The sequence below is a fragment of the Xenopus tropicalis genome, chromosome 6 (genome assembly GCF_000004195.4).
Source record: "Xenopus tropicalis strain Nigerian chromosome 6, UCB_Xtro_10.0, whole genome shotgun sequence".
Taxonomy (NCBI): domain Eukaryota; kingdom Metazoa; phylum Chordata; class Amphibia; order Anura; family Pipidae; genus Xenopus; species Xenopus tropicalis.
Genome location: NC_030682.2, coordinates 125,115,062 through 125,142,963, shown reverse-complemented (window position 1 = coordinate 125,142,963; position 27,902 = coordinate 125,115,062). Strand labels below are relative to the sequence as shown.

The 27,902-nt window shown below is 40.6% G+C and overlaps 1 protein-coding gene across 2 annotated transcripts in view; it reads right to left on the bottom strand.

Moving 5' to 3' along the window:
• lrrcc1 (leucine rich repeat and coiled-coil centrosomal protein 1) overlaps positions 1-27,902 on the bottom strand; it is an 80,638-nt gene that overhangs the window by 25,092 nt on the left and 27,644 nt on the right. Inside the window, 8 exon segments of one of the 2 annotated variants that reach the window (NM_001197231.1) lie at positions 6-198; positions 653-852; positions 2,216-2,428; positions 3,020-3,186; positions 4,502-4,669; positions 7,284-7,349; positions 8,962-9,167; positions 14,121-14,262. In NM_001197231.1, coding sequence (NP_001184160.1) covers positions 6-198; positions 653-852; positions 2,216-2,428; positions 3,020-3,186; positions 4,502-4,669; positions 7,284-7,349; positions 8,962-9,167; positions 14,121-14,179 — 1,272 coding nt within the window. In that variant the 5' untranslated portion in view covers positions 14,180-14,262. 2 annotated transcript variants of the gene reach the window in all.

Genomic DNA, 27,902 nt, shown 5'->3' with positions numbered 1-27,902 from the left:
CTTACTCTGTATGTAGATTCCTCGGTTGCATTTCTGATGAGCTCCCCTTTCTTTTTTAGACTCCCTTCTAGAGCATGGGGCTTTCCAGGTATCTGTCCTGTACTGCCCGTTCGCCCAGATGACACACTAGTCTCAATATCTGCTTTACTCTGAGTCTTGGAAAGAGGTTGTTTCCTTGATACATTCTGTTTTGGCTCACTATTGGAAAATACAGACAATACAAACAACTAATTAGTTATACACTTATGTCTTTTACGTACATGGCCAAACTGGATACTATGGAAATCAGTTGCTCTCAACAGGCTGATGAGGCCACCCACAGATGGACAATTAGTAATGATTTGGTTGGTTTGCAGTCTTGTCAGCCCATGCCACAGTCAAAACAGAATCCAACATCACTACTTTCAGTAGTCAGTCCAGCACTTAAACAACCAGTACATAAATTATAGCAGCTTTTTTTACTAGACTGCCATCTAAGAATTAGCTTTGTGGTAATATGGAGAGACTGCATTACTTCTGAGAGACTTCTAAACAAATCCCCAATACAGCCCCATAGGCAGCAGAGTTTGATGGCAAGCAGCAGCAGCAAGTATTTGAAATAGAAACTGATTTATTTGCAAGCCATATAAATTACATAATGATACACACATACCCGACAGATGTTCTGCCTTTCGACTGCTGGCTGGCCTGATGCTTCTGATGCTTAGAAGCCTGGCTTGTTTTACGACACCCAGGGGTTCTTGTTGTACTACCCTTTCTGTTATCCTTTGAACTTTCAGAGTCACTTTCTGTAGTGAAATCCGTATCTCTCTTGGCTTTCAGTGTAGTCTGTTCTGAGATTGGGCAGGAAGCCTATAAAAAAAAATGAATCTTGTCAGCTAACAAGTATTAGTTGCAAGCAACAAACAGATTAAAGGAACACTAACACCATAAAATGAAAGTGTATAAAAGTAATTAAAATATCATGTACTGTTGCTCTGCACTGGTAAAAGTTGTGTATTTGCTTCAGAAGACTACTATAGTTTATATAAATACTCTGCTGTTTAGCCATGGGGGCAGCCATTCAGTGGAGAAAAGGCACAGACACATAGCAGATAACAGATAAAACACTATTATATTCTACAGAGCTTATCCTTTATCTGCTATGTAACCTGTGCCTTTTCTCCTTTTTTTAAGCTTGAAGGAACAAAAGGAAAAGGTCACACGGCACCTACACCTAGATAAGTGTAATGGAATGGGCTTTAGGAAGGGATGAGCCAGTGTAAGTTACATAGTTACATAGGGTTGAAAAAAGACCATTGTCCATCAAGTTCAACCCATCCAAGTAAACCCAGCACACAACCTATACTAACCAATCTATACACTCACATACATATACTATTAGTGCTGGGCGGTATACCGGTAAAAACCGATCACCGGTTTTTTTTTTGAAACCGATATGTATTTTCTACATACCCCCATACCGGTGTGCTGAATACTTCCGGGTGCGCGCACGTGACGTCAGCGCGCACGTGACGTCAGCGCACTCTACAAAAGCGCCATCGCTAGGACGCATTCAGAGTCGGATACCAATGTGAGCTGTCGGGGGGTGCCTGGCCAGTAAATATATTTTATGTGAAGGGGATGGGGTTGTGTTTGGGGGGGGGGGTTATATTTATGTGAAGGGGATGGGGGGGTGTTTGGGGTGGGGGTGGGTTATACTTATGTGAAGGGGATGGGGTTGTGTTTGGGGGGGTGGGGGTTATATTTATGTGAATGGGATGGGGGGGTGTTTGGGGTGGGGGGGGTGTGCGGATGGGGGGGTGTTTGGGGTGGGGGGTGTGTGTGCGGATGGGGGGGTGGGGGGGGTGCGTGCGGATGGGGGGGCTGCGTGGGGGTGGGGGGGGTGCGTGCGGATGGGGGGGGTGCGTGCGGATGGGGGGGTGGGGGGGCTGCGTGCGGATGGGGGGGTGTTTGGGGTGGCGGGGGGGTGCGGGTGGCGGGTGTTTGGGGTGGTCACCTAATCATGCATGGGGAAAAAAAAATACCGTCAAATACCGTGATACCGATATAATTTTGAAAAATACCGTGATATAAATTTTTGGTCATACCGCCCAGCACTATATACTATATATATATACAACCAGTAATACTAAAGTTATTTTTATTAGCCTAACCCCTCTTCATCGACTAGCAGAGGGTGTCATTGCATAACGGAGTTTGTATTAACTTATACCTTCATAAGAAGTTCTGAAATCTGATCCTCCAATTTCTTAATTCTTATCTCACGCAATATGTTGCTGTTATCATGGAACCGGGCAATATCATGCTCAGATGAGGATGTAATATCTGTGCTAAAGTTAATAGCCTCTGAGGCAGCTCTCTGCTTTCGGTACTTGGTTAGAACTTCATCAATTCGAGCTGTTTTTACAGGTCCACTTGCAGATTCCTACATTTTAAAGGCAGTACAAAAACAGCAATATTGATAACATAATATCCAAGTAAATATCTAATTGGTTGCTATAGGTTATTGTAATAGTGCACACCACCCATTATGTCATAACCCCCTTTTTATGCGATAAAATATTCAGTCCTTCTATCTAGACCAAAAGCTTGTTTAATCTGGGCCTTCCCTGCTGGTATGTTAATATAGGTATGGGATCAGTTATGTGGAAACCAGTTATCCACAAAGTTCCGAATTAAGATAATGTCATCTCCCATAGACTCCATTATATGTAAATACTACTATTTTTAAAAATAATTTCCTTTTTTTATATAATAATAATAAAACAGTACCTTGTACCAGATCCCAACTACAATCTAATTAATTCTTTAAAGAGGCAATACAATCTTTTTGGGTTTATTTAACATTTAAAACATTTTTTAGTGGACTTAAAGTATGAAGATCCAAATTACGGGAAGATCCATTATCTGGAAAACCCCAGGTCCTGAGCATTCTGAATAGGTCCCATACCTGTACTAAAAATCTAAAAATACACACCCATTATATGCTTTGAAGCGTTAATAAGAAATAAATTACCTTCACTTCTTTTCTTCCACTGTCAAAATTTATAAGGTATTCCAAAAAGTCCAGATTAGCTAAATCCATTGAATCCACCTCATGTGCTGTGACTGGAACACCAGACCTGTCTATCCCATCTAAAGAGTTTAACTGAGGCAAGTTTTCCAGGATTATTTCTCTGTATCCTAGCAGAAACCAGTATACACAGCAATTAAAGAATCACAAACAAACAAGTAACAGAGACAAATTTTTCCCTGGCCCTGTAAGTGAACAGCAAACTACTCACTAATAAATAGTGGGTTACTGGAAAGGGGAAACTCTTGCCTTTGTTACTCCATACCTACTAAATGTGCTTGCATATAAACACTGATAATATCTGTCCACATACTGTAACCCACAGCAGCCAAAAAAATGTTCATTTTCAGTAAAATGTTTTTTTCAGTATTGTAACCTATATTCTTAAGCGGTAGTTCACTTTAAAATCAAGTAGGCCATGTCTATTATTATGGACGTTTGGAAGAGAAATACTAGGACCCCCAATATAAATATAAGGAACAAAATAGGCTAAAAATAAAATAGAATATTCACAGCCAATCTGTTAATGTACAAGCCTGATGACGATCCCTAGCGGGTCGAAACGCGTCGATATGGAATATCAATAAAAGTTTTTTATTTGATTTACAAGCCGTGAGTGCTATTTATGGAGTGGATGTAAGATTTGATATGCACCCGGCTCCTGCTCTCTGCGTATGGTGAGTGCCATTAAAATATATATATATATTTTTTTATAGTTATAAAGATACGGCCTCTAGTTTTCTCCAAGTATACATGATGCAGTGATATCTCCCATTGCTTCTGCCCTTTCTGAACCCAAGTTGTGTCTGCTCATTTGTGCTTCTTTCCTGTATATGCAAAGATCCCCTTATTTGGTGATCTCGCCAATCTAGAAGATCGTACTATGCATAGACAGTCAATAATGGCACTGATGAATTAAAAATTCTATCTTTTCCTAGCCCACTCTGAGGTTGCAATTCTGCATTTTTCAGTTGTTACGCAGTTCATATGTTTTACTACTGTGGATTCACACCGACATCAGTGCTACAGTTTTACCTGGAGATTTGTCACCCAGGGAGTGCAGATTTCCTGTGCGTGACAAATCTCTCTCTGTACCATGAACATTTACATCAGTCAGGGCCACCAATGGAGTGTTCTTAAAGATCACTGCCCTCTTCTGTCACCAGCAATTTGATGAAAGCTACACTATAGCAGTCAGCCCCTAAATAGAGAGATTCACATCATACTTGGGTGACTTGGCTCCCAAATTTGGTTGTGGCTATAGAGCACTACTGACTGAACAGATGGTAGCAAGAATCCTACATTTAACTCTTTTTAGGCGCAGAATGTTTAGAATGTGCAAACAAATCCATATGTAAAGTATTTCATCTAGCAGAATATCATGATAAATCCCTTTTCAATTCTTTTTGTAAACTTCATGATTACCTAAGACATTACAAACAGGGTTTCCTTTTGCATTTTGCTCTAATGTAAGGTGAAGCAAGCAATTCAATCCCACCATACTCTGGAGAACTTCTTCAATGTTATTAATGCAATTACTATGAAGATACAGGTGGCTCAGTTTATGATTCCTTCCATGAAGGGGTATAAAACCTGGAATATAAATGTTCATGTTAAATATTAAAAATAAGGGAAATCAAACAATCATTTTTTTTTTTTTGCAATAGCCAGTGTGAAATATTCATTAAAATAATTACAATATCCGGCCTGTGTAGCCTAGAGCAGTGCTGTCCAACTTTTGTGGTACAAAAGGCCAGAGTTTTTACTACTCCCCCTTTTTTTAAAACACCTACTTAGAACTTATAAGACCATACTTACAGTAATGGTGGTAGAACACCAACAAAATATTTGTTGCTCACTGAAGGGATATCATCCATAACTCATACGTGAAAAATTTTATGAAGTCAAACTTTTAAGACATACCCTTAAATCCACATGCCTCTTTAACCCTTGTAGTTAGTGCAGCACATATAGGCCATATACTAACTATTTTCACACCAGACACCCCTCCCACAGGCAGAGTAGTGCAAACAGAGTATGGAACACACAAGCAGCACAGGGCAGGCACTGTATGGCACACATAGGCATCACAGGGCAAACAGAGTATGGCACACACAGGCAGCATAGGGCAGGCAGAGAATGGCGCACAGGCCAGGAAGAGCAGACACAGTCAAAGTAGGGCAGGAGACAGGAAAACGTATTATGGTCTAACAGGTGTGAACAGTGCAGTGTATTACAGGTGTGCACCATGCAGGGTCTTGCAGCCTGAATCTGAGGTGTTAATGCAGGAGCCAGTTAATCTCAGTACAGATACCATTTAAAGCTTACACAAAGAAAACACAAGGGGGCCTACTGCCCATCAGTTAGACAGCACTGGACTAGAGGATGCACTGAATCTTTGATGTAAAGAATACCATGCTCAAATCCAAACCCTATTTTAAAATTACACAACATCAGGGGTTCAGATTTTATTTGGCCAAGAATTTAGGATTCTGACTAATTTATCAGCATGAACTTCATCTTATGAACTAAGATCACACCATAATCTCAATAAATCAGCCGCAAGTTGAAGCAAGGTATTCACACAGAGGCATTATTTTTTCTCTGGGCACTAATATTTTCTTTTTCTATCCCAAAATATACAGGTAGATTAATTTGTTCATGATACAAAAATACACTAGGGCAGCAACTGAAGTGAATGATTTCTAATCTGTCACTTGCTTCTGAAACATGTAGGCGCTACATAAGGCTAAGTATACCACCAATAAATGTTTCTTAAGGTTTTTCTTGGCAAGTAAAGCAATGGTTCTATAGTTTAGAGCAGTGTTTTTCAACCTTTTTTGGGCAAAGGCACACTTGTTTCATGAAAAAAATCACGAGGCACACCACCATTAGAAAATGTTAAAAAATTTAACTCTGTGCCCAGCAGCAGTGCCCCCCTAGTACATTTGTGCCCAGCAGCAGTGCCCCCTAGTACATTGGTGCCAAGAGCAGTGCCCCCCTAGTACATTGGTGCCCAGCAGCAGTGCCCCCCTAGTACATTGGTGCCAAGAGCAGTGCCCCCCTAGTACATTGGTGCCGTGCCTACGGCACACCAGGCAACATCTCGCGGCACACTAGTGTGCCGCGGAACAGTGGTTGAAAAACGCTGGTTTAGAGCAGTGTTGTCCAACTTCTGTGGTACCAAGGGCCGATAATGGAGGCCAGTGTTGACCACTCCCGCTTTTAAAACCACACCCACTTAAAACCACACCCACTTGAAACCACACCCATGTTATCACATGACCATACCCATATTAATGGTGGTAGTACAGCAAAAACCTTCCATACTCTGCCTTCCCTACCCTGCCTGTGTGTGCCATACTCTGCCTTCCCTACCCTGCCTGTGTGTGCCATACTCTGCCTGCCCTACCCTGCCTGTCTGTGCCATAGGAAGGTAGAGTATGACACCCACAGGCAGCATACAGTTACACAATGCCGGCACTACTCCTACAGTCTGCACAATAACTGTATTTTAAAAAACTTTTTAATTGCAATACCACGTCAGTATATGTTCTTTTTATATTGCGCAGGGTTTATTTGTGGGTTTCTTCTGAGGTGTGAACAGGTGACCAATGTGGGTGCTTACAGTCTGAGCCAGAGGTGTGAACAATGCAGAGGGTCAACAATGTGGGGATTAAAAGGTTTAAACAATACAGGGGGATTACAGCCTGAATCGGAGCTGTAAACCATGCATGGGGCTAGTTAATCACAATACTGATACTATTTAAATCTTAAACAAAAGGTAAAACATCAAAGCAGCCAGACAGGTGGGGGGCCACAGGCCGCCAGTTGGACAGTACTGGTTTAGAGAACCATTTTCCTTTGTAAAACACAGCAAGTATTCTCTCCATATTCATTAAAATTTGTCTAACAAAGGTCACTTTTTCTGACCAAAATTTGGAAGACAGATAGTGCCATTTTGACCTTTGGCAGACACTAAGCCCCATATGTTAACAGGGTATATTTCTATTTGATGCAACTTTATTTCCTTTTATTAAAATAAAATATAAAATAGCAGTTCAACAACATTTCCTCTCTGTTAGTAATATTGTATAACAATATTTCAAAACAGAACTGAATTGTTTTTGTGTGCCAGTATGGTAATTTGATAATTAGTAAATACTCTCAATGAGAAATTGATATAGGAAGTTATACATTCACTCACCGGTAAGGTCTTGTATGCGGTTATACGACAAATTCAACTTCTTGAGATTAAATAGCTTTCCCAACCCTGAGCAAAACAATCAAGTAAAATTGTTTAATGAAAGCAAAGAACACCACCATTACATTAATAGGGATCATCAACTTAACTAATTGAATGAAGTACTTTCAAGAACAAACAAATAACCGTGTTTCACAGTTTTTGTAACATTTTTTTGAGAGACAGAGAGATAGAGAGAGAGAGACCCTGATTAAAGGAACAGTAACACCAAAAATGAAAATGTTTTGAAGTAATTAAAATATAATGTACTATTGCCCTGCCTTTTCTCCTTTTTTCACTTTGAATAGCTACCCCCATTGCTACACAACAGCTTTGTTTATTAATACTATAGCAGTGTTTCTAAAGCAAAACATACAACTTTTACCAGTGCAGGGCAATAGCACATAATATACGAATTCCTTTGATACACTTTCATTGTTTTGTGTTACTTTTGCTTTAATTCTCTATGTCAGTTTTATGGCTTTTGAATTGCTTCTTTGTGTTGCAGGAGGAAACTTCCACGGGGGCCCCAACCAATGAGTTAACATTACTCTGTTATATTTCTACAAACATTCTGACATTCATATTTCTTTGAAGATATAAGTGGGTTCTTACTTTGTCCATAACAACTGAGGGGAACCAAGTAGCTGAAGTTATTTTATGCAAGGTATTTGAAAGCAGTCATTTAGATGTGTGTGAATGAAAGTGTTTGTAGGGAAGTGTTGCATGGCCAGCCTATGATATCATTCACAATGACCATACAATCACTGGGCCAAATCAGGGTAATCCGATTGTTTGTACCTTGGGCCAATAATCAAATCATACTACAGGCCTATCAGGAGGGGACAACATTAACACCAACCAATGCTGTCTTCAACCAACAGGATTATTTAGCTTGCTATATATTGGGTGGGCATGCCATCGGTAGGGCCCAATACACAGGCCAATAAGCTGCTGATATGGTCTGTAGGGGCCAAATTTGAAGCTTTTCTCAGCCACTGCATGGCCAGATCAGGTTGCGGTATAGCGACCTAAAAAACACATCTACCTTTCTCTGTGCATAATTACAATATTGTTTGCAATAAGAATGATCCCAGCATCTCAGAATATTCTGTACTTAATTAATGTAAATAAATTGTGTACAGGGACATTTCTGAAACAATGTCAATATATTGCAGCTCAAAACAGGGGGAATAGCTTAGGGTTCATGGCCCCAAAGCAATTTTGGTACTTGCCTACATCCCTATCATGATTTATGCACTGGGTCTTTCACCGTTTCTGTTCCAGTTTAAAAGATCTAATTGTTGTGCTAACAGAGCCCTTGGGGCAACTGGCCTGAGTGTGGTCGCAAAAAAACCCACACCATGGCAACAACCAGGGTCAACTAAGGAACGTGGGTGTTTGTGTAGCACAGAGATACTTTTATAAATGACTACACATAAATATTCACACACATTTGAATCCTTCTAGCTGTACAATTACAACTCTTGCAACCTCTCTCAGTGCTTGGGACTGCTAGTTCAGCAAAAGCTGGATGGCTGCAATAGTTAACCCAATTTTCGTATACATAAGTAAACAAGTATTCACTATGGGCACTATATTTAGATTAGTCACTACTGGCAGTATAATTTAAAATACAAACCTTCTACCCATGTCAGTTTGTTACAAGACAGATTCAGGCTCTGCAAACATGTCAAGGAGTCCAGCCCTTCAATCTTAGTTATAAGATTAGATGAAAGGTCCAGATGCTGTAAGTAACAGAGGTGTCCAAGTCCTTCAATCTTGGAAATGTGATTACAATGTAAATTGATGGAATAGAGATGGGAATGCAAGCAAATCTCCAGCAAGCTGTTAATAAAGTGATGCATTTGAATTAACTACATTTTGTATTACAGAATTAAATTACCCAACCTACTGATCTACATCCATTTCACATTATGTTCACATGAACTCTGATGTCATACTGGGAGATTAGTAGCTGCTACTTGAACCTGGCTACATATAATTTCCATTATCTCCAGTGGGGCTTAATAGACCATGAGCCAGTAGCAAAGAAGCGATGACAGAACATACAAATAAAGGCAAATAACTTCTCAACTACTAAACATGGGCCTTTGCTGCAAGGCTTGAACCTTCAGCAAGAGAAGAATACTTCAACATTCAAGAAATCAAAGTACAACCCTGTTTCCAAAAAAAGTAGGGACGCTATGTGAAATATAAATAAAAAGTGAAAGGGATGGTTTTCAGCTCATATAAATCCTATATTTATTTGCAAATAGTACAAAGACAACATATCAAATGTGGAAACCGAGAAATTTTTAAAAAAAAAAAAAAAAAAAAAAAAAAAAAAAAAAAAATTGCTCACTGAATTTGATGTCAACAACATTGGCATTGTCTTGTTAAATATGCAAGGCTTTCGCTGAAAATATGTTATCTGTAGGCAGCTTATGTTGTTGAATTAAACACCATATTTTTTGCTTCATACAAGTCCTGTGAGTGCAGTTTGTTTGTGCTTACTAATTATGTTATGTTAACCATGCACCCAGGCAGTACCTGGAATTCTCTATGTGCACCATTCCAGGACTTATATATACACATACATACAGTCATATGAAAAAGTTTGGGAACCCCTCTGTAACGATACCTGGTGGTCTAGCGGGGCGGCGGGGACGCCCGGCGCCTCCTCCGGTGCGGGGACGCCCGCCGTCATCATCTAGGCGCGCGCACGTGCCTCTCTCTGTCCCTTATGCGCATGCGCGCTCTTGATGCGCGCGCATGCGCACTCGCGTTGTCGCCGGCGCACGCGTGACGTCATTTCGGCGCGAAATTCAAATATTTAAAGCGCTCACTGTGCTCTATTCGTTGCCCAACGTAGGTTTTCCTTGCTGATTTCCTGGGTGCGATTCCTGTTCCTGTTCTCCTGTGTTCCTGACCTTGCCTGTATTTGACTTCTCTCGCTTGCTGCCTGTATTGACCTTTTTGCCTGTTCTTGACCTTCCTTATTGCTGCCTGGACCGACCATTGCCTGCCTGACTATTCTACTGGATTCTGATTCTGTGCTGCGCTGCCTGACTGTTGCTGACCCCGGCCTGTCCTGACTACTCTAGTGTTTCCCATCTGCCTGTCAAACGATTGGTTCCTGTGCTTTCTCAGAACTCTCTCCTTGGGTTTCTCACAATAAGACCTGGCGGCATCCGAGTAGCGAAGGGCTCCTCCCGACGTGAAAGGCGGCGGTTATAGGCGGAAGAGTGAGCCGAGACCGGACCCTTAGAGCCTGTTCTGAGTTTTAGGATACCAGTCGTGACACCCTCTTAATTCTTCAGAGTTTTGTTTTTCATTAGCTGACCTTTTAAAGTAGCAACTTCCTTTTAATACGTAACCAACTTCCTTTTAATACATAACACGCCTTATGGAAACAGTAATATTTCAGCAGTGACAGTTTATTGGATTAACAGAAAATATGCAATATTTATAACAAAATTAGACAGGTGCATAAATGTGGGCACCCCAACAGAGATATTACAACAATGCTTAGTTGAGCCTCATTTTGCAAATGTAGCAGCCTCTAGACGCCTCCTAAAGCCTTTAATGAGTGTCTGGATGGCAGTATTTTGGAGTATATCATTATGCAGGGTGAGAGGGGTTCCTAAATTTTTTCATACAACAGTGTGTGTATATACGCACTCCCACAAATCCTTAATCAAATAATCCAGGTGCTACCCACTTGGCATACTCACACAAAATCCCACATAGGCAGGTTTACAATAAAATTACTTTTTATTGTTCCATAAAACTAGGTTGACACGAATGTCGACCTAGTTTTATGGAACAATAAAAGTAATTTATGTGGGATTATATTATATCGCTCATCACTGATGTGTAAGCAACTCATGCCATGTGTACTAATGCATCCCCATACCATCATAGATGCTGGCTTTCGAACTGTGCACTGATAACACGCCGGATGGTACTTCTCCACTTTAAAACAAAAAACGCGGTGTCCATAATTTCCAAAAAGAATTTCACATTTTTATTCGTTTCCACCACCTCAGTCCATCAGAAACGACTTGGCCCAGAAAAGGCACCAATGTTTGTGGATCACATTTATATATGGGTTTTGTTTGCACAGTATTTGTCAATGCAGCGACAAACTGTTTTCAAACAGTGTTTTTTTTATGTATTCCTTAGCCCATGTAGTAATTGTCACTACAGAATCCTGTCTATAGATCATAGTTACATAGGGTTGAAAAAAGACTAGAGTCCATCAAATTCAACCCTTCCAAGTAAACCCAGCACACACAAACCTATATTGACCTATCTTACATACGTAAACCCTAAATACCAACATCAATACTAACTGTAGATATTAGTATCACAATAGCCTTGGATATTATGCTTGTTCAAAAAAAAAAATATCCAAACCCTGTTTTAGGCATTAACAGAATCTGCCATCAAAACATCACTAGGAAGAACATTCCCCAACCTCACTGCCCTCACTGTGAAAAACCACCTGCACTGCTTCAAATGAAAGTTTTGTTCTTCTAACCTAAAGGGGTGGGGCCTCTAGTTCGCTGATCGTTTTTATGGGAAAAAAGACCACCACTTATCTGCCTATAATCCCTTCTAATGTACTTGTACAGAGTAATCATGTCCCCTCACAAGCCCCTCTTTTCCAGAGAAAACAACCCCAACCTTGACAGTCTAACCTTATAGCTTAAGTCTTCCATCCCCTTTACCAGTTCAGTTGCAGTCACTGGACTCTCTCCAAAAATCCCCCAAATCCCCAGATTCTTCTTAATTAAGGATATCCCCAACACACTACCATTTAGTGTATAACTTGCATCCAATACTGGTTTTTGGTTGCGTCCTTTGCAATTGAGAGTTTGCTGGATTCTCTGAATCTTGTAATGATATTATGTACTGTGATAAAATTCCCAAATTCTTTGTGATTTTACACTGAGGAACGTTATTCTTAAATTATTTGCTTACACAGTGTTTCACAAAGTGGGGAACCCCTCCTATTTTATTTCAGAGACACCCAGTCTCTCTGGGATGCTCTATCTGTATCCAATTAGGTTACTGACCCTTTCCTATTGGTGAGGTGTCCCACCGGGTGTTTTCTTTGACTTCTCCAGTCTGTTGTTACTCCTGTCCTAACTTTTTTGAAATGTGTTGCTGGCATCAAATTCTAAACAAACATACCTTTTTCAGAAAACAATAACATTTCTTGGTTTCAACATTTGGTGTTACCTTTTTACTGTCTGCAATTAAATATATGTTTTAAATAATTTGCAATCATTGCATTTTCTTTTTTACATAAATGTATTTACACAGTGTCTAATTTTTTCATCCTAGTTTTTTTCCACTCTGGCCCTGGTTAGGTAAAGTAAATTCCCTCATGGTTGCTGAGGGTGCAAATAGCCCTAAAGATCTAAGATGCATGTGATCCTCAAGCTCCATCTCTCCCACCTTGGGCTCTCCTCTGGGGAGCATAAGTAAACTGACCCACCCTAGCTGTGAGGTGATAGAGGATCTGAAGGTACTTATGGCCAGGGATAAAGGGGCCCTTCATTTCTCAAGTAGGGCTCAAAGACTTTGTCCCCCCTTTGTACTTTTTTTGGGGGGGGGGGGGGGGGGGGTTTGTTTTTGCACTTTGGTCAGCCCCCCTTTAGTTCCTGACAAGGGTAACCTTTACAGTTGGGCCCTCTCCTGTGCTCCAAACACCCCATTTTAGACACCATTCAAATGCCATTTACCCAATCCTTAATTACCAATAATGCAATCTCCCACCGTACCAGCCACAGCACACTGTAGTGGGGCTCATTGGCCAGTGTGGAACACATTGTACTTTGGGCCAGTCTTACAGCAAGAATCATGCAGAGCAGGGTTGGGGGGCAGGCAGGAAACTCCTCTGACTGACTTACGGCACCTCTACCACTGACATACGGCACCTCTGACTGACTTACAGCACCTCTACCACTGACATACGGCACTTCTGACTGACTTACAGCACCTCTACCACTGACATACGGCACTTCTGACTGACATACGGCACCTCTACCACTGACTTACGGCACCTCTACCACTGACTTACGGCACCTCTACCACTGACATACGGCACTTCTGACTGACTTACAGCACCTCTACCACTGACATACGGCACTTCTGACTGACTTACGGCACCTCTACCACTGACATACGGCACTTCTGACTGACTTACGGCACCTCTACCACTGACATACGGCACTTCTGACTGACTTACGGCACCTCTACCACTGACATACGGCACTTCTGACTGACTTACGGCACCTCTACCACTGACATACGGCACCTCTACCACTGACATACGGCACTTCTGACTGACTTACAGCACCTCTACCACTGACATACGGCACTTCTGACTGACTTACGGCACCTCTACCACTGACATACGGCACCTCTACCACTGACTTACGGCACCTCTACCACTGACTTACGGCACCTCTACCACTGACTTACGGCACCTCTACCACTGACATACGGCACTTCTGACTGACTTACAGCACCTCTACCACTGACATACGGCACTTCTGACTGACTTACGGCACCTCTACCACTGACATACGGCACTTCTGACTGACTTACGGCACCTCTACCACTGACTTACGGCACTTCTGACTGAATTACGGCACCTCTACCACTGACATACGGCACTTCTGACTGAATTACGGCACCCCTCCCACACAGCAGCATCTTGTATCCAGGCATAATTTGCTCAATAAATTCAGTCCCATTTTGAAACCCATTGAAATCCTCGCTTACTTGCGGATCTGCTTGTCCATAAGGCTTAACTCCCTGCTCCCTGGGGCCGTGCTTGCCATTTTCCCACAGCAGTGCTATCCCGACTGTGCTGTTCAATTATCCCGCTCATTGGCTCCTATAGCCCCGCTTTCCCGGGCTCTTGTTGCCAAGACTACAGAGTATGCAAGCGCAGTGACGCAGCCGAAGGGGGCGTAACCAGAAGGGGCGTAGCACGTCGCACTTGTTATAGCGCAATTAGGCAGTGTAGGGAATGGCAGGTTGTACATGAGCTCGTTGATTTTTGGGCCGCTGATTACTCCTGCTACTGCCAGGGGAAAGCTTTCATTCAGCAGCAGCCGGCGCTGTTATAGTCTTTACTCCTGGTGTTTCGTGATCCGACTTGTGCGGTGGAACAAGAGCTTCCGCTTCGAATTTAACCAAAAAGATTGAATAAGTAATCTAGTTTAGGAGAAAACTGGTGAACTTGGGCAAAGAAATCGGTAGATTTTTTAAGGTTTTTTTTTTTTTTTAATCTCTGGCGTCAGAGCGTCCCTGTGGTTTTGTGCAAACAAGGGGGCGATTTCTCTAGACCAGCGTTTTTCAACCACTGTTCCGCGGCACACGAGATGTTGCCTGGTGTGCCGTAGGCACGGCACGGCACCAATGTACTAGGGGGGCACTGCTCTTGGCACCCATGTACTAGGGGGGCACTGCTGCTGGGCACCCATGTACTAGGGGGGCACTGCTCTTGGCACCCATGTACTAGGGGGGCACTGCTCTTGGCACCAATGTACTAGGGGGGCACTGCTGCTGGGCACCAATGTACTAGGGGGGCACTGCTGCTGGGCACCAATGTACTAGGGGGGCACTGCTGCTGGGCACCAATGTACTAGGGGGGCACTGCTGCTGGGCACCAATGTACTAGGGGGCACTGCTCTTGGCACCAATGTACTAGGGGGCACTGCTGCTGGGCACAAATGTACTAGGGGGGCACTGCTCTTGGCACCAATGTACTAGGGGGGCACTGCTCTTGGCACCAATGTACTAGGGGGCACTGCTGCTGGGCACAAATGTACTAGGGGGGCACTGCTCTTGGCACCAATGTACTAGGGGGGCACTGCTGCTGGGCACCAATGTACTAGGGGGCACTGCTGCTGGGCACAAATGTACTAGGGGGGCACTGCTGCTGGGCACAGAGTTAAATTTTTTAACATTTTGTAATGGTGGTGTGCCTCGTGATTTTTTTCATGAAACAAGTGTGCCTTTGCCCAAAAAAGGTTGAAAAACACTGCTCTAGACCAGTGCTGTCCAACTTATGTGGTGCCAAGGGCCAGAATTTCTCTTGCATACATGGTGGAGGGGTGCTAATGGAAGCCACACCCCCTTTAATCATACCCATTTTATCACAATGGTGGTATTGCAGCAAAAACCCAAATGCTTCATCCTCACTGCAGGGATATCAACCATCATTCATAAGTGAAAGAATTATATTATGTCATATTAAGACGTACCCTTAAATCCATATGCCTCCTCCTCCCCTGTGTATAGCACAGCAACCCCCAGCACATAGTTACACACCTAAGGGACCATTTAATCGCTATTTCCAACTGCTAACAAACTCACAAAACAAACCCCTGCCAGGTTCACCTCCCATAGGCAGCATAGGGTAGGCAGAGTATGGCACACACAGGCAGCACTCTGCCTGCCCTATGCTGTCTGTGTGTGCCATAGTCTGCCTGCCCTATGATGCCTGTGTGTGCCATACTCTGCCTGCCCTGTGATGCCTGTGTGTGCCATACTCAGCCCTACCCTGCCTGTGTGCCATGCTCTGCCAGCCCTATGCTGCTTGTGTGTGCCATACTCTGCCCTACCCTGCCTGTGTGTGCCATACTCTGCCTGTCCTATGCTGCCTGTGTGTGCCATACTCTGCCTGCCCTACTCTGTCTGTGTGTGCCATACCCTCCCTGCCCTATGCTGCCTGTGTGTGCCATACCTTCCCTGCCCTATGCTGCCTATGTGCCATACTCTGCCTACCCTATGCTGCCTACACACAGGCAGCATAGGCCAGGCAGTACATACAATGTCTGAGGTGTGAAAAGGAGAACAATGTGGGTGATTACAGCCTGAGCCTGAGGTGTGAACACTGCAGGGGGTGAACAATACAGAGATTAAAAGGTGTGAACAACACAGGGGATTACATTTTTAAGCAATACAGGGGGATTACAGCCTGAATCTCAGGTGAGATTCAGGGGGCCAGTTAATCTCAGTACTGATACCATTTAAATTTTACACAAAGTTAAGCCATCAAAGCAGTCAGACAGGTGGGGGGCCACCAGTTGGACAGCACTGCTCTAGACAAATGATGGGTTCATTGCGTTAATCCTATTTGGCAGCAAAGAATCACAATGGTTTTCAGTTTAGGGGAAAAAAGGCCAATTCAACATAATAGAGTTGACATGAAGTATTATATATTGTTTCTCCTGACATGGAAGGGTCTCCAGTGGGGACTATTTTATTAGAGGACAATGCATGAAATTGATTCTGACTTCAGAGGGTGAAGTTCGGCAAATGGGACAAAAAAAGGACTAATATAAGAAGATAATGGGTGAAATTGCCAAACGTAATCCTGGGGTTTTCTCTGTCCCCAGTGGCTTGTGTGCAAACAAGGGATATATTTGTGGACAAAAAGGATTATTAAGGAGAAAAGAATGGTTTAAACTGACAGTTACCTTGGCTTTATGTACTCCTTTTTTCTCCTGTATCTGGAGAATCCTAGTGTTATTTAGGCAAACAAGGGCTAATTTGGGAAAAGACTGACATTGACAAAAAGTTGTGTTGGGCTTTTAGAGGCTACTCATGATAAATTTAGTTAGACAATTGATGAAACTGACCATGGGATCTTGGGTTTATAGGTTGTATGTTTTTCTGACATTAGAAAAGAATGGCAGTTTTTTTTTTTGTGCAAAGGCCAGATCTTTTAAAATTTATGGGCAAAAATGTCATACTTTAGAAAAAGATAACGGGTGAAATTAAACAAAAGCAAATTTGTATTATGCTCTTCCTCATCAGAGGGTCACAGGTTTTTTTGTTTACAAGGGCCACATTTTTCACAATTTATGGAAAAGGGCTTGTTTAGATGAAGACAGTGGGTGACAGTGACCAGAAGTTTTGGGTTTAGGCTATTTTTTACTTTGGTGTCAAAGGATCAATTTATTTTATGTGCAAATAAGGGCCAGATTCTAAACAAAGTAAGTAAACTACATAGGAGATTTTGATTAGATTTTGTGGGATGCTATAAAATCTGATTCCCACTGCTGTAACGTAAGTCGGGTTGGAGAAAGTTGGATGTTGTGTTTTGTTCCTGCATCAACATCTGTGTTTGTGCCAACAAGGGCCTGATTATTGTTTACCAGCAAATTTAGGACTTGTCCATTAAGGGCTCTGGCACACGGGGGAGATTAGTCGCCCGCGATTAACTCCCTGTTCGCGGGCGACTAATCTCCCCCGTGAGCCAGAGCACTAAAAAAAGTATTTGAAGCACAAGCCTGTTTACTGACACTTCCTGTAGAATTATTGGCCAATATAAAGAAAGAATACAGTAGTTGGCTATCATTTGTAACACAGCGTGGCTGGACAGCTCAGTGAAAGTTAGTGCAGGTTATACTATGAAGCAATCCCTGTAAAAGTACTTGACTATAGGGCTGCTTTGTTTGTTACCATTTTTCTCTTTTTTGAGTTACGCTTTTGCCAGTTTAGAGTAACCTTTAGCATTTATCTGCGAAAAGGCTGTGCACCAATACAGTATATGTCTTTGGTAAAACCTATGTGTTTTACCGCTGCTGAAATGTTTGTGTGGGACCTTTCTGTTTCCTACCCTTATTTTATATATCACCGATCGGTAATGGGTTTCTGCATTTGTTAGAAACAAAAAGTTAAATTATCAAGCAACATCATTCTTGCTGTGGTGCTTAGACCGGCAATGGTTTGAGCTTATCTCTCCATGGCCCATTTATATTTCTCATTTGTAAAAAAGCAATATTTTTAAATCAAATACCGTATATACTCGAGTATAAGCCGATCCGAATATAAGCCGAGGTACCTAATTTTACCTAAGAAAACTGGTAAAACTTATTGACTCAAGTATAAGCCTAGGGTGTTTGTTTTTTTTTAACTGTCAGGCAAGTTTGGGAATGCTAAGGAAGCTGCCTTACTAAGTATCAAGTACTTGCCATCCTGCTGTGTGCACTTTGCTTATACCTATATAACCTGGCTATAACAGTTAACTTATACCTTGTACTTCAGCCTGCTGTAAAGTCCATAGGAGCTCTTCACATATGAGCTTCCTTAAAAGAACAGTAACACCAAAATATGAAAGTGTTTTAAAGTAATTGAAATATAATGTACTGTGGCCCTGCACTGGTAAAACTGGGGTGTAGCAATTGCTACCCCCATGGCTACACACCAGGGTTTATATAAACTCTAGTAATGTTTCTGAAGCAAACACAAAACTTTTACCAGTGCAGTGCACTTTTATTTTTCCCCAAATTGCATAATCTGTTGAGCAAATTACACGTGTCAGTGTTTTCTTATGATGTTTTAACATATAAGAACTATATATAAGTATATGCCTGGACCATTGTTACTAAAGTACAATAACTTTTTTTATAGAAAGGTACCTCAGAGTAAATTGCTGTAGAACTTTGCAAGCAGACTTCCCCCCAGCAACACCCACTTTCCTCCAGTGAGCTCCAAAGTCATGTATGCCCTCTATTAATGGTGTTTGTGTGCATTTTATTTGGTAAAAGTAAAAATAGGGAAGCATTCAAAAGGGCACACATACTGGTATTTAGACCGACATCAGTGTGAGTAATTAGCAAGGAGCATACCTCTCAACTAAGGATGGTCCCTCAGACAGAGGGAGGACAGTAAGGACCCAGGGCGGGGGTGTTCTGGGATGCTGCAGTTTATGAGCGCGCCCGAATGACAGGCTGCTTCCGGCCCCGGGACGGCTGCGGTGCTGCCGTATATACATACAAACAGTGTATACTCATAAGCGCGCCCGTGCTGCAGTTTGAGAGCGCCGGAATGACAGTCCCATTCCGGCCCTGGGACGGCTGCGGTGCTGCCGTATACACACGCGAACAGTGTATACTCAGTAGCGCGCCTGCGTGCGTCGGCCGTCCACAGAGCATGCTGCCGTATTGACTCACCTATAGGTGCCCAGTTCCCCGTGCTCCTCATATTCTATTGAGCGAAGCCATGCACCCGCCGGCCGGGTAAGTCCGTCCACGGGGGAAGGGGGGGATGGTGCTACCGTATATACGTATATACTCGAGTATAAGCCGAGGCTGTCTTTTTCAGCACATTTTGGGGGCTGAAAAACTCGGCTTATACTCGAGTATATACGGTATTTGGATTTGCATTTGTTAACTCTATAATTAGAAATAGTATGCAGGCCAACAATGGATTGAATTAATATCTGTAAGTTAAACAGTACATACATACAAAAAAAATTTTTTTTTTTTTGCTTAAGCTATTAACAGGTAAGGTTTTGGAAAGGACAGCCAAATACATTATATGAATTTTGAAACTGCATCAGTTAGGACTCCACAAGGCTTTCTCTATTTGCATTTTGCAGCAACCTCTGGGATTGCTTTTCTATTGTTACAACCATGTCAGCAATGGGGTCAGGATAAGATGAGCAACACTAGACTAATGCAGGCACTTGGAATAGGCATCTTGTTACAACTCAGGCAAACCTGGGCTTTTCTTTAGCTTTTCTCATATTGTACAGCATATTAATAAACTAGCAGATTTTGGATCTGTTATCCAGAATACATGGGACCTGGTGTTTTTCGGATAAGGGATCTTTTGAATTCTGAGCTTACTAAAAAGTAATTTAATCATTAAATAAACCCAGTAAGATTGCTTGGTCTCTTGTAAGGATTAATGATATCTTAGGATCAAGTAAAATGCACTGTTATATTATTACAGAGAAAAGGATATCAATTGTTTTTTTTTTAAAATTGAATTATTTGTTTAAAATGAAGCCTATTGGAAAAAGCCTTTCTGCTATTTGGAGCTTTTTGGATAATGGGTTTCTGAATAAGGGATCCCATAACAATACTATAAACAATGACAAACAATAAAATAAAGCCAAAAGTTTCTATAAATTGTTTTGCCTCCAAATATGGATTCATGCAGCTTAGTTGCTATCAAGTACAATGTGCTGTTATATTATTACAGAGAAATATTTTCCTATACTGGTCTTATTGGTAGATGGTTTCCCGATTGATAAGTTGTCAATGTTGGGAAACTGTTTCCTAAATAAGATCTCACTTGTAGACATATTGGTAAATCCTTTCGGCTAATGATGGTTTCAGACCAAATAAAAGACCACTAAACATATTCTAAACGTTCTTTGCTATTGAATGATTACCAAACAATTGGTTCTGTACCTACACTTACCAATTTGACCAATAATCTGTGCATTTATCTGGCTGATTAGAACATGTACAGTGTGTATTGGCCTTAAATGAGCATGGCATTCAAAGAAAATGATAGTGTAAGGTCTTCAAAAATTAACTGCACAAATAGATACATAATATTCTCTATATTTATCACACAGAATCTGACATAAATTAAGGTTACTAACTAAACAGAAATTTCAGTGCCTGTGTAGAAAATTTCTTTGGGTGTTGGTACTGTGAGGTGTAAGATCTTTACCAGCTAAGAAAAGACAATCCCTGTAGAAATGGTTGTTATTGTACTGAGTGAACAATAGCTATACTTTCTCTTTAAATATAGATACTAGACATGCAATAGTAAGGGTAGTGTCTATACACTGGCTGATCTGAGTGTTACTTAACAGTTTAACCTGCAAATATTGCCAAATTAGCACGGGGTTGGTCAGATAGTGGTGTTATTAGACATTCTAGCTAGTGACCTGAATGATGGGATCAGAACAGAGGTAAGGAGGCTGTCACTTCTAAGTCTGTCAAAGCCTTATCCTCCTGCTGAGAAGAAAGTCTGGAAAGAATAAGTATGATCCTGTAAAATCACAGGGAGGTCTTCAAGGTGCAATCAAGTCAGATGGTTGAGCGCCGTTGCCAAAATCAGTCAAGTGCCTACCAAATCTATGGCATATATGAACAGCTTAGCTCTCTGGTGGTCATTATTTTGTTGGTGTGTGTGGAAATCCATACGGATTAACAACATTGGCTTCTACCTTATGTCATTTTGTTTATATGTAAAACTTGTAAATCCTGTCTGTAAAGTAAAACAATGGCATAAATATCTGTCAAAACTGGAAAAAACTATTTTTAAAGAATGTTCTTAATTTACATCATGAAACCAAAGCACTCAGTAGAAACCCCATGCAGACATAGGGATACCATAAAGCTTGATGCAGATATAACCCTGATAAAAGGCCCCTAGCATCTCGGATGTCAGTACCATTATGAGATATTTGTGTAAAAAAAATATTTTACATTTATTTCTGAAATTTCTAAAATGAGTTGAACTGGATGATGTCATGTCAAAAAGGACAATTTATTTTGCCTTTAAACAGGAGGCTCATATCTACATCATCTACATGCATTATATATTATTACACATAAAGGAAACATTTGTTTGTAAAAATGAGTGAAACAATACTAATTGATCCTGATATGTTTCTTCAGCTAAATATCATTGTCATTGGTTTAATCAATTTCTAACGGGATTGAACTGTTTACCCACCATCTTCTACAGCAGGAATCTCCAACCTTTTTTACTCATGGGCCACATTCAGATGTAAAAAGTTTTGCTGAGCCACATAAGCATGAAAAAGTTCTTTGGGGGATGCCAAATAAGGATTGGCTATTTGCTGGCATGCAGTAGTCTCTGCTTGGAGTAAAACTGTGTCTTTCTGATTCCACAACTTGGTTCCAAGCCAGAGATTTAAAAAATGGGCACCTACTTTGAGGCGATTGGGAGCAACAGCAAAGTCACTGGTTGGGGAAAAGTGTCGCACAGTGTTCCCAAAAATATCTATACTTTTAGAGGCAGACTGGACCTTTTCTAATTCTATTTCATTACTGTTAAAATGCCTAGGTACTGAAGTATCTGCAGCTCTCAAGTAAGCCATTTGACAAAAAGGGTGCTGTTGGCTGGATAGCAGCGATGGACGAAACCATAGTGGGAGGTTAATACGGGGATAAAACTTTTTACACTCTTGCTTCCCCTAGTGTCTGTCCCTTCTGTTTTGCTTGGGAATGTTGTCTTGATCTAAAATAATAAAGTCACAATTGTTTGTTTCCAAAAAGCCCTGGGGAGCTACCCTTATATTCCACACTTTCTATATTAAACTAATATTTTAGAATGTGACTGGAGCAGGCCTCAGCATATTGTTTCTGCTATAATTATTCCAGAATTAATTGGTTTCACTAATGATATGTGAGTAATGTCACTGTGGGGTGGTGTTTCTAATGCTAGAAATTGCCCCCAGTCAAAGAGAATGGGGATGGTCACATATGCCTAAAAATTCAGGATCTAACATATCTTGAGCATTTTTCTATAGACCAGTGTACACAGTGATTTGAGGGATTATTTAGTATTGCCCTGAAAAGGAGCACTAAAATCAGGACCCTTAGTGCTCATGCACCAAATGCGATTGGGGCAATTGTGTGCTCACACCTGCCTATCAATATCCTGAGCATGTGAATAATACACAAGCTAGAAGATATTCTAGGGGAGTCCCACTGGGTATTTGCTCTCATTTTTTGCACTTTGCACATTTTATAAAAGGTAGATGTCAGAGTGAGGGTGATTTGCAACCATGGTTGGAGTGGAGCATGCCTTCAGGGTACAAGCTGAGCTAATTTCCAATTTTTTTATACGTAATTCTGCTGAATGGATGGTGACATTGTCCATTAAAGCACAGGAATTAGTCTTCCAACAGTTGGTCAAATAACTGGCTCATGGAGCGACCCTTTTATCATTGACTGAATAGATTTTCCAACCCATTCCTTTGTTCCAGTACAGTTACTTTCATATAACTGACCCATTTGTGGCCCACATATTGGAAGATGTCACAAAATTGATGAGATTAACCTATTATATATAAAAAAATAAATATTTTCTTCTGCCCTTTCGTCAGCCTTTTAAAAAGTGACAAATGTGGTGGTTTTTAAAGAGATACTGACACCAGAAATGAAACTGTTTCTTAAATATGTCATAACATTGTCTTTGCATGAGCTTTATAATATTGCCTTAAAGAACTACAACTACTAGAACAGTGGTTCTTAACCTTCCTAATGCCGCAACCCTTTAATGCAGTTCCTCATATTGTGGTGACCCCTAACCATAAAATTATTCCTAAGACCATCGGAAATATGTGTTTTCCAATGGCAACCCCTGTTAAAGGGTCGTTCGACCCCCAAAGGGGTCCCTACCCACAGGTTAAGAACTGCTGTACTAGAACTACAAATTGTTATGTATTTTTAATTTCATCTACAGTTAATATGACAATCCTAAAGAAATGTGTTATTCTATTACTTCTCCAAAGATATGGTGCTCTTGCTCATCCTAGGATGTGCCACTTGCCATCTTCATGAACACATTTACCCATTAGGTAAAATCTGTTGACATACTGGTTCAACTTCTATCAGGAATTCTTGATTTCTCCTATAGTTTCTATATGAATCCAAAAATAAAATTGTTATTCTCTTTATCTCTGTGTTTTAAAAACTTGTTATACCACTGAGAGCTAAACAGTGATACAACATTTTACTCTTATTAATTGGTTAACTCAGGTTCCAGAATATGGCAAATCAAAGAAAGAAGAATCTAAATATATACATATATCTTAGGATGCTAGGGTTACCAGGCAGTTACAGTGTTTCTCAGGAAAGCCGTGAGCAAACATGTGCAACGTAATATTGCTTTTTTCTCAATCAATCTGGTGACAATAATGTTATCAAGTTCTATTTGTTCTTCTTAGGATGCGCCACTTACTGTCTTCATGAATGCATTTACCCGTTTGTTAAAATCTATTGGGGTGCTTTTCCAACAAATTCTATTATGAAGTTTTAATCTCAACTACAGTTAATATGAGAATCCTTAAAAATGTGTTATTCTATTAGTAAACGTATAGTAAATTTGAACTAGATCTGAAATTATGGACTTATCTATACAATATCCTGTAAATGGATGTTAAAAAGTTGCATATTGCAACTTATATATAGGGTAATTCAAATATATACATATACCTTAGGATGCTAGGGTTTCCAAGCAGCAACGTGTCTCTCAAGAAGCCTGTGAGAAATTGGTTTCTTTTTAAATGATTTGGCGACAATAAGGTTATCAAATGGTATTTGCTCTTCTTCCTATAATCCACTCGCCTGCTTCATGACACCTTGTTCCATTTGATAAAATCTATAGGGATACTGTTTCAACAAATTCTATTATGAATTATGATCTGAAATCATGGACTTACCTATACAATATCTAGTTAATGGAATAAATGGAAAATGTTTCCATATCGCAACTCGCAAGAATCTAAATAGATACTTATACCTTAGGATGCTAGGGTTTCCAGGCTGCTACAGTGTTGCTCAGGAAGGCCATATGCACATACACGCCCTTCCCGTCTTCATGACCACATTTGCCCAATTGGTAAATTCTGTCAGGATACTTGGTTTTCCCTAATCTTTTAGCAAAAAATCCAATTATAATTCTGTTAATCGCCATGTAATAAAAACACATTATAGCATCAACATTTAAACACTAATACCGTCTTTTACTCTGTTTACAGGTTAACTGAGGTTCCACAATATGGCAAATCAAAGAAAGAAGAATCTAAAAAGATAATTATACCTTGTATCTCCTACCTTTTCCCTAATCTTTTATCAAAAAAATCCAATTATTATTCTGATAATCGCCATGTAGTAAAAACCCATTATAGCATCAAGATTTAAACACTAATAACACCTTTTACTCTATTATCAGGTTAACTCAGGTTCCGCAATATGGCAAATGAATGAGAGAGTACGGTAGGGTAAAGTAGATCTGAGTAGAGTACAGTAGATTTGCATAAGATAGAGTACAGTAGGATAGAGTAGATCTGAGTAGGGTAGAGCAGAGTTGCATAAGACAGAGTACAGTAGGATAGAGTAGATCTGAGTAGGGATGAGTAGATTTGCATTATTATTATTATAAACATTTATTTATAAATCGCCAACATATTACACAGCGCTGTATTTGCATGAGATAGAGATGAGTAGATTTAAGTAGGATGGAGTAGAGTAGAATTGATTGTTTTAGGCATTCTGGATCGCGGAGTCGTTCACTTCTGATAAACAAGTCCCATTTTCGAACACCTAAGAGAAAAGCGTGATCCCATTCAACAACTAGGAAGTCCTACTCCAGAATAACACAAGCAAAGAGAACCCAGTGTGCGGTCCTTGTCACCTCAACAAAAAAAACGTATAGTCGTAGATCTTTGTCACCTAAGAAACACATCAGAGTACAGTAGATTTACATAAGATAGATAGTACAGTTGGGTAGAGTAGATCTGAGTAATATAGAGTAGATTTGCATAAAATACAGTACAGTAGGGTAGAATAAATCTGAGTTGGGTAGAGTAGATTTGCATAAGATAGAGTACAGTAGGGTAAAATATATCTGAGTAGGGAAGAGTATGTTTGAATAAGATAGAGTACAGTAGGGTAGAGTAGATCTGAGTAGAGTACAGTAGATTTAAATAAGATTACAGTACGGTAGAGTAGATCTGAGTAGAGTACAGTAGATTTAAATAAGTTAGATTACAGTACGGTAGAGTAGATCTGAGTAGAGTACAGTAGATTTAAATAAGTTAGATTACAGTACGGTAGAGTAGATCTGAGTAGAGTACAGTAGATTTAAATAAGTTACATTACAGTACGGTAGAGTTGATCTGAGTAGAGTACAGTAGATTTAAATAAGTTAGATTACAGTAGGGTAGAGTAGATCTGAGTAGAGTACAGTAGATTTAAATAAGTTAGATTACAGTACGGTAGAGTAGATCTGAGTAGAGTACAGTAGATTTAAATAAGTTAGATTACAGTACGGTAGAGTAGATCTGAGTAGGGTGGTGTAGATGTGCATAAGATAGAGTACAGTAGGTTTGAGTAGATTTAAGTAAGGCAGAGTAGATTTGCATTAGATAGAGTACAGTAGGGTAGAGTAGATCTAAGTAGAGTACAGTTGATTTAAATAAGTTAGATTAAAGTAGGGTAAGAGTATACTATTTGAATTAGATAGAGTACAGTAGGATAGAGTAGATCTGAGTAGGGTGGAGTAGATTTGCATGAGATAGAGTTGAGTAGATTTAAGTAGAATGGAGTAGAGTAGAATTGATTGTTTCTAGGTATTCTGTTAATCGTCATGTAGTGAAAACACGTTATAGTATCAAGATTTAAAAACACTAATACCATCTTTTACTCTGTTAACAGGTTTTCTGATATTCCACAATATGGCAAATCAAAGAAAGAAGAATCTAAAAAGATAATTATACCTTTTATCCCTAATCTTTTATCAAAAAATTCAATTATTATTCTGTTAATCGCCATGTAGTAAAAACCCATTATAGCATCAAGGTTTAAACACTAATAACACCTTTTACTCTATTAACGGGTTAACTCAGGTTCCACAATATAGCAAATGAATAAGAATACAGTAGGGTAGAGTAGATCTGAGTAAGGTAGAGTAGATTTGCATAAGATAGAGTACAGTAGGATAGAGTAAATCTGAGTAGGGTGGAGTAGATTTGCATTATTATTATTATTAACATTTATTTATAAATCACCAACATATTCCGCAGCGCTGTATTTGCATGAGATAGAGATGAGTAGATTTAAGTAGGATGGAGTAGAGTAGAATTGATTGTTTCTAGGCATTCTAGATCATGGAGTCGTTCACCTCTGATAAACAAGTCCCGTTCTCAAACACCTAAGAGAAAAGCACGATCCCATTCAGCAACTAGGAAGTCCTACTCCAGAATAACACAAGAAAAGAGAACTTCTCCCAATGTGTGGTCCTTGTCACCTCAACAAAAAAAACGTATAGTCGCAGATCTTTGTCACCTAAGAAACACAGCAGAGTACAGTACATCTGCATAAGAAGTAGATCTGAGTATGGTAGAGTAGATTTGCATTAGATAGAGTACAGTAGGGTAGAATATATCTGAGTAGGGTAGAGTATGTTTGAATAAGATAGAGTACAGTAGGGTAGAGTAGATCTGAGTAGGATGGAGTAGATTTGCATAAGATAGGGTTGAGTAGATTTAAAGGAACAGTAACATCAAAAAATTAATGTTTTTGCTACAGAAAAGCTACTATATAAATTAGCTGCTGTGTAGCCATGGGGGCAGCCATTCAAGCTGGAAAAAAGGCACAGGTTACATAGCAGATAACTAGTAGATAAGCCCCATATAATGGGGGTTTATCTGTTATCTGCTAAGTAATCTGTGCCTTTTCTCCTTTGAATGGCTGCCCCCATGGCTACACAGCAGCTAACTTATTTAAACTATAGTAGTCTTTCTGAGGCAAACACACCAGTTGTAGCAATGCAGAGCAACAGTACATTATATTGTTATTGTAAGGCGCTCTGCGGGGCCGGCGCGTTCTCCTACCTTAGTTCGCGCCGGCCGGCAGACGCGCTCTGGTATGGGCCCACACTTCCGGGTTCGGCGGGGACGGCGCGACGGTACTGCGCATGCGCGATGACACGCGGACATGCGCAGTTGCGCGCCTTGAAGCTTTGGGCGCCATCTTTGTACAGGTT